General features: G+C 40.6%; 1 protein-coding gene across 1 annotated transcript in view; it reads right to left on the bottom strand.

Annotated features, from left to right (window-relative positions):
- LOC143287286 (uncharacterized) overlaps window positions 1–7,500 on the bottom strand; it is a 12,952-nt gene that overhangs the window by 4,260 nt on the left and 1,192 nt on the right. Inside the window, exons 3-4 of the mRNA XM_076595230.1 lie at window positions 2,440–2,589; window positions 427–541 (exon numbers count right to left, since the gene is read on the bottom strand). Of these exons, the coding sequence (XP_076451345.1) occupies window positions 427–541; window positions 2,440–2,589 (265 nt within the window). The remainder of the gene's footprint in view (window positions 1–426; window positions 542–2,439; window positions 2,590–7,500) is intronic.

A 7,500-nucleotide genomic window follows, 5' to 3' on the forward strand; every position in this document is an offset into this window, starting at 1 on the left:
TGTGTGTGTGTGTCTGTGTGTCTGTCTGTCTGTCTGTCTGTCTTTCTCTGACGCTCTCCGTGTCTCTGTCTGTCACTGTGTCTGTGTGTTCCTCTCCGTCTCTATATATCTCTCTGTCTCTGTCTCTCGCTCTGTGTGTGTGTGTGTCTCTCTCTCGGTGTGTGTGTGTGTGTGTGTGTGTGTGTGTGTGTGTGTGTGTGTGTGTGTGTGTGTGTGTGTGTGTGTGAAATAACACAATACAATGCAATACAACACAAGAAAACACGACACGACACGACACGACATGACACGTCACGATACCATACGATACCACATGATGTGATGTGATGCGATACGATACGATACGATACGATACGATACGATACGATATGATACGATACGATGAAATAGAATGCACATGCAATGCAATTAGTCACAGGCACTTACCACGAACATTGAAAAACACCCGGGGCTGTTCTGGAGCAGAATAGCACACAGTCACTATGTACGATGTCTCTGTCTCCTCCTGCATCACCTTCGTCACCATCAGCTGACCACTTGCCTGTGAAATACCATGGTCATGCACACCATCCGCGTATTGTTTTTTTTTATGAAAATGCAGGAAAAAGAGCAGTTGATATCACCCTCCACAGATTTCTTTGCTTGGAGAAAAAAAAGTAGGAAAAGAGCTGTAAAATATCATCAGTGGATAAAAAAAAAAGAAGAAGACGTAAATTATCATTCTGTAAATAATCCTTTTTGTTATGAACTCCAGAGTCAATTTAAAGACGTTCACCAACCCCTCAAAACACTAATCTGAAATTCAATCTTGACAGACTTAAGGAGCCTTCCATCTGCGAATCTTTCAAAGCAACCATCTGTGACAGTGTACACCACTACTGGCGCTTGATGAGGATGTTGTATTGATGACTACAACATTCAACAGAGTGTGTGTGTGTGTGTGTGTGTGTGTGTGTGTGTGTTGGAGCTCATGTACGTTTATATGTATTTGACTGTGCTTTCATATCTGTGAAACTGCATGTTTGGTGCATATCTGTTATGCATGTGTGGGTGTATGTGTGAATGTGTCTTCATGTTTTACATTTATTTCCTTATTTATCATCATTGTTGTCTTATTTATTCATTTGTTTATTTGTTTATTTATTATTTTTATTATTTTATTATTATTATCATTACTACTACCCTTTTTTATATCATAATTATTATTTATTTATTTATTTATGTAAGCTTATCTATTATTTATTCACTTTTTTTTTCTCAAGGCCTGACTAAGCGCGTTGGGTTACGCTGCTGGTCAGGCATCTGCTTGGCAGATGTGGTGTAGCGTATATGGATTTGTCCGAACGCAGTGACGCCTCCTTGAGCTACTGAAACTGAAACTGAAACTGATGACTGAAGCCAGTGAGCTGCTTGGAAAACACCGCAGGAATATCCATCCAGCCCTGGCTCACAGAAGAGATCTTTGAATCTGGAATCTGGAACGATACGTTGCAGGAACCTTTGCAGATTATCGTCGCAACGGGTAATGGGAGCGCATGGGTTGATGAATCTCTATGAATTTATTTATTTTTGTTTTAAGCTCAAATTGTCCTCATCTATATTTACTTAACTATATATAAGTTCATTTAACTATAATTTAATGTAACTATGTTGAAGAAAACTTTATATTCTGCTCCAACTGACACAGTTATTCTCGAGTTGTTATCCAAGATGTCCTGGTTCAGTACTGTGTCTCCTTAGCAGGGTGGGCTGGGGGTGGGGGTGGGGGGTCTACTGCTCCAGCGGACACCCCGAATTGAACTCAAAGATGTCCTGTTACAGCGCTACATCTCCCTAACCGGGTGGGGGTGAGGATGGGGGAGGAGAAGGTTGAGGTGGGGGACAGGGGGGTCGGGGGTGGTTGATTTACTCCTGGGAGGCAGCCAAGGCCGCTGTGCCCAATGCTGCAGAAAATGCGGCAGCAGAGCGTGCCTGTACAACCTCCTCCTCCTGACATGGGTGACGAACGGAGAGACATGAAGAACGCCAGAAAGGAAAGCAAAATACATGCAGATCAGCAAAATATCAACATATGACAAGGCCACGGAGGACTGCATCGAAAAAATTCCTAAACAAGGACAACAGTGAATTATCGTCCTCTTAACTAAATTTGTTGCTTTGGTTCAAAGAAAGATGCAGAAAAATAGCACTAGATTATCATTCTCTTAAAACTGCATTGTTTTGTAGAAAGTTGCTGGAAGAGAGCAGTATATTTCGAGGAAATTTGAACGTTCTTGGAGGAGAACATTGGAAGAAAATAATGGAAAAGAACGCCATATGTACATTGCCTCTTCTGAGGAAAATGTAATAAAACTATCAAACGTAGCAAGACATAAAGAACGAACAAAAAAACCATGTTACAGTATGTGCCCATCTTTGTTGCAGCCTTGGGACACGTACCAGTTGTGGAGGACAATTATGTGCTTGTCCACGTATGTTGTCTGTGGTGCTGGCTGCCTCTGACACAGATGATGCAGTTGTTGCAGATGGCTGTGGTGTGATGTGAGCGGCTCTGAGTTCTTCACACACCCCTTCAAGGTCGTGCAATACCTGTGGAATGATGAAATGACGATGATGGTGACGATGATGATGGTGTTGATAGTTTGTAGTGAAGTAAAAGATGAAAGTGGTGGTTTTGGTAGTATTGTTGATAAGGATAATCATGATCATTCGCAATGACACGAAGATGGCTATGTTGCTGCTGCTGATGATGATGATTATGGTGACAAAGACCATGGGTACGATAGTACTAAAGACGGTTTGTTGTTGATGTTGGTGTTAGTGATGATGATTGTGCCACTTTTGATGTGTTGTTGATGCCATTATCTTTATCCTTCCACATCATAAAACAGAAGTAAAATAAATATTATTCCCAGTGCTGCTATGGAATCTTATAGATCAAGAGATGCTAGTGAAAATATCAGTTTGAAATATGTGTGAAGAAAACAACTTGATCAGTGTCAGGTGGACAGAAAGAAAACACACATGCTGCACATAATTCAAAGTCATCATTGTGGGAACTTTTGTTCAGGAAAAGCACAGGAATAAGGGACTGAAATTATACAAAAACAAATTCAAATAATTGTGTCCGCCTAGGAAGCAAGAGAATCGGAGCGCACTGGTTCGAATCACGGCTCAGCCGCCGATATTTTCTCCCCCCCCCCCCCCCCCCCCCCCCCCCCCCCCATCCCCCCCACTAGACCTTGAGTGGTGGATCTGGACGCTAGTCATTCGGATGAGACGATAAACCGAGGTCCCGTGTGCAGCATGCACTTAGCGCACGTAAAAGAACCCACGGCAACAAAAGGGTTGTTCCTGGCAAAATTCTGCAGAAAAATCCACTTCGATAGGAAAAACAAATAAAACTGCACGCAGGAAAAAAAAAAGGGGGGGGGGGGGGGGCGCTGTAGTGTAGCGACGCACTCTCCCTGGGGAGAGCAGCCCGAATTTCACACAGAGAAATCTGTTGTGATAAAAAGAAATACAAATACAAATATAATAAAAGAAGAAAGTGGAAAGGGAAGGGTTGAGAGAAGGGGTCCTGGAAGAGAGGACAGACAGACAGGCAGAGTAAAACAGAGACGTACAAACGCGGGCACACAAACAAGAAAATAGTATTCGCTTGTATATGTAGCCAAGTGTACAGCTGGCTACGATGACTACTTAACGCACAAGCTGTTTAGCAGACGCTTTTTTCACAGCTGACCTTCTGGTCTTCAGTGATCCACGCATAATGCGCGACGCCATTTCAAATTTTGAATGTGTGCCCCTTCTAAACAAATGTTCCAAAGATTTATTAAACTAAACCTATGTATCATTCACTGCCAGATTATGTCTGTTGTGCTGACACACACACACACTTAAATCAGTTAGAAGCATATTTGATTTCAATTTAATTGTTCGTCAGTGTAAAGATTTCAACTGACACTAAGTTTATGTCATTTTCTTCCTTCGTCACATATAATGCTACAATCATCAATTCTATGTCATTCCTTATCGTACACTGCAACCATACTATTATAGGTTTGGATGAGAATAGATGAGGCACTTATAAAATACAAAGCCAATTTTCATTGCCGACACTTACCGACAATCACTTCACAGCCAGACAGCTTGGCCCGAAGTTGAAATGTGTGTTTGTGACACTCCCAATTTGACCAAATATCTCTTCCATTGGATCAGCACACTACAAGTATTATATACTGGCAGAATTGTGTAAATTCCATCTTTAAATCTATACCATATGTGTTTGCCCATGTTAAACTGATTCAACGCAATTTGTAATTTTCAGCGAGGAACTCATCAAAAGTTATCAATTACAGGCGACTTAAATCAAGATTACAAAATCATCTTAGATAATCAAAACTTCATTTTATACTCATTAAAAAGATGGCGTTAAGCTCTTTGTTTTGTGACCAATCCAACGTAAATTGGTTCAGGAGTAATTTAGAAATCTATCACTGAACACCTGACAACAAACACAGATTATTCAAATATTCAGCCCAACAGACGTGATTTGCTTGCATCCATTGAATGTGATCCTTGCAGTTTGCGTGACTCACATAAATAGGTGAAGCATGTGATCACTGGTCCTTGACCTTAAGGGTGTAGGCACCAATAGGTCGTTAAACTCCAATAGAACATCACTGGTTGCTTTTCACCTGAGCCTCCTTGTGGCAATAGCTAGCTAGCTGACCACTGACCCTGTGTGTGTCAGTGTGTGTCGCCCCAAAGGCCAGCGTCGCACATCTTTGCTCTAAGTCAACTGTGTTATGTGCTGATAGTGTTTTAAAGTTCTGTAAACTTTGGCAGAAGAATTGCGTTGTTGTTCAGTCATTGGTATTATCATTGTTTGACGTAAATTATCATCATGTTGTCATGATATCCTTGTAAGCAGTATTCCATTTTATTCTTTCGAACGTCAGTCAGTGACTTCTCTGCCCACAGATAGTTTATTCGACTGTTCTAGAACATTCTGGGAATGGTGTATTCTTTCCCATTTACTCACACTGATGAAGGTTAGGCTTTACTTGTCCCACGTTGAAATGCAGATAACATTCAAATGATAGTTCTTGCAGTCATTGTACTTACTATTTGGTCTCTCAGCTTGCCTGTATTTGATATTAAAGACACTTATTCTATTATCTTGTTTATTATTCATGTATTATTTCACATAATGATATCAGTTGTACTGCTACAGTGTGTTACACTGACTCTCAGTACTACCAATTACACAGTTACTGTGTGCTTTGTCCTGTATGATGCATGTAGTATTATGTTGTTGTGATATTAAAATAGTGTTGGATTAATATCAGCACTGGGTTAACACCATCTGATATGCATCACAGTCTGGTAATTGTAATGGTAATTGTAATTCAGCTATCATGCTTCTTCATATACGGCATAGTATACAATCTTAACATAACCTATACTGTCAGTGTACTTTCACTAAATCAGCTTAGCTTCAACCACTTAGATTACACTGTCCAAATGTATTAGAAATGTCACTTGATGTCAGTGTATGGTCTTCACACATATGTATTATCTTATCTTATGTTGTTGCTGATTCCAAACCAAGTGGTAGTCTTTCCATGGTAATGTGTACGACATGTGCTCACTATCCACATGTATCTGACATGTACTTACGACATTTGTTGTTTGTGTCTTTTACAGGCACTGTCTTCTTATTTCTTGTCTTCTTCCCTTTTTCATAACTATTGTGGAAATAAAACAATAGAAAACCCTTTTTGTGACTGGCCTCTATAGCTTATGTTCCTGGCCTGTGCGAAGGAGATTTCTATCCTTTCACTCTTTTTATCCTATTTAATTCAGTAATTCTTTGTATCCCCTTGACATACCACTCAGTCTACAGTTGCAAAAGTGGCGTTGCTGACAGGATACTGATCCACGACAGGATTGATCCAAAGATATATCTTGTAATGTTTCAATTCTTTAATCCTGTTATCAAATTCATTAATTCATAAATAAACAACCCCTTACCACAGTTTTGTCCATTACATATTTGGTGCTTGCGAGCAAGGATGTTTTAGTTCTTAAATCCTTTTCTGATTTACATTGTAACCTCTCACTACTCGGTGCACTCTGCTGCGTATATGATAATAATTTGAAAGTATGTGGAACGAAAGTACTGCCACAAGCAGACACAGCATCATAGAGTGCTGGAAAAGACCAATCAGAATCAGTCCGTTCTGAAGAATTTAACCCCCAAATTATCCCATTTCCAGATGGTTCTCCCACACACATAATCACAGGGGAATGCAGTAAACAGATGCAGTCGATGGTTTGTGAAAATGCCAGACGTGCTCCTGCCAGTTTGTCGGCTTGTTGTCGTGGAATTGAAATTAACGACCTGTCATTTCCGTCCGAGGCTGGGGATTTCGGTGATTACCGTACCACAGATGTGTTTTATATGCTGTGAAACTGGTGTGATGGTTCGCACTCTGTCGCAATCTAAAGTTCTGTGGCAATGATTGTATAATTTGGGTAGTTGGCGGATAGATAGCAGTAAAAGTTAAACTCTTCATTTCTGCTGTGCTGTTGGGCAAAAGAGGTGTGTTGCCATACGTTAAGTTTCAGCTGTAAACCCACGATTTCTCACAATCCCACGATTTCTCTCGCCTTGAGAGAAATCGTGGGATTGCTGGAATTCTCTCACTTTGAGAGAAATCGTGGTCGTTACCCTCCCACGTTTTCTCTAAATTGCAAGATTCTCACAATGTGTGAGAAATCGTGGGAAGTTCCTTTTATTTTTATCAAAAATAACTCCTTTGTCATCAGAGTTGGGTTTTTTTGTTGTTGTTGTTGTTTTTGTTTGTTTGTTTGTTTTTATTGTTGTTGTTTTGTTGTTGTTGTTTTTTTGGGGGGGTTGTTGTTGTTGTTGTTGTTGTTGTTGTTTTGTTTTTTCCCAATGCAAATCTGAGAGAATAATGAAAGGGGCAAGGGAGCTCAAGGAGTGTGCAGAGGGTGGGAGGAGACAAACGATTATGCTTCGTCACATCCAAAGTTCATTTTGGACAGTCAGGTGTTTGATTAATTTTGCTTTGAAATGGAACAGAGTTGGTGAGTGATGGAGTTCTAGAGGAAATGAGTTCCAGACAGAAGTTACTTGATACTGAAAATCCCTTTGACCAAATGTCTTTGAAGAGACTTTGGAAGAAGGGTTTTTCTCCAGAAGACCAGAGAGAATGGAAACGGGCGTAAATATCAAGGGCAGAAGGTGAGTAGGTTGGGGGAAGAACCGTGGAAGTGGCGATAACCCAATATGCCAATTTTGTACTGATTAATTTTCTGTACCGGATGGTCAACCAATAACGTTGACGGAAGAGAGGGGTAGTATGATTTTTTGTTTGTGACACACCAACAGACAGGCAGACTGACAGACAGACAGACAGACAGACAGGCAGACTGACAGACAAACACACCCTCAGACAGACAGACAGA

Source organism: Babylonia areolata, chromosome 11 (genome assembly GCF_041734735.1).
Source record: "Babylonia areolata isolate BAREFJ2019XMU chromosome 11, ASM4173473v1, whole genome shotgun sequence".
NCBI classification, from domain to species: Eukaryota; Metazoa; Mollusca; class Gastropoda; order Neogastropoda; family Buccinidae; genus Babylonia; species Babylonia areolata.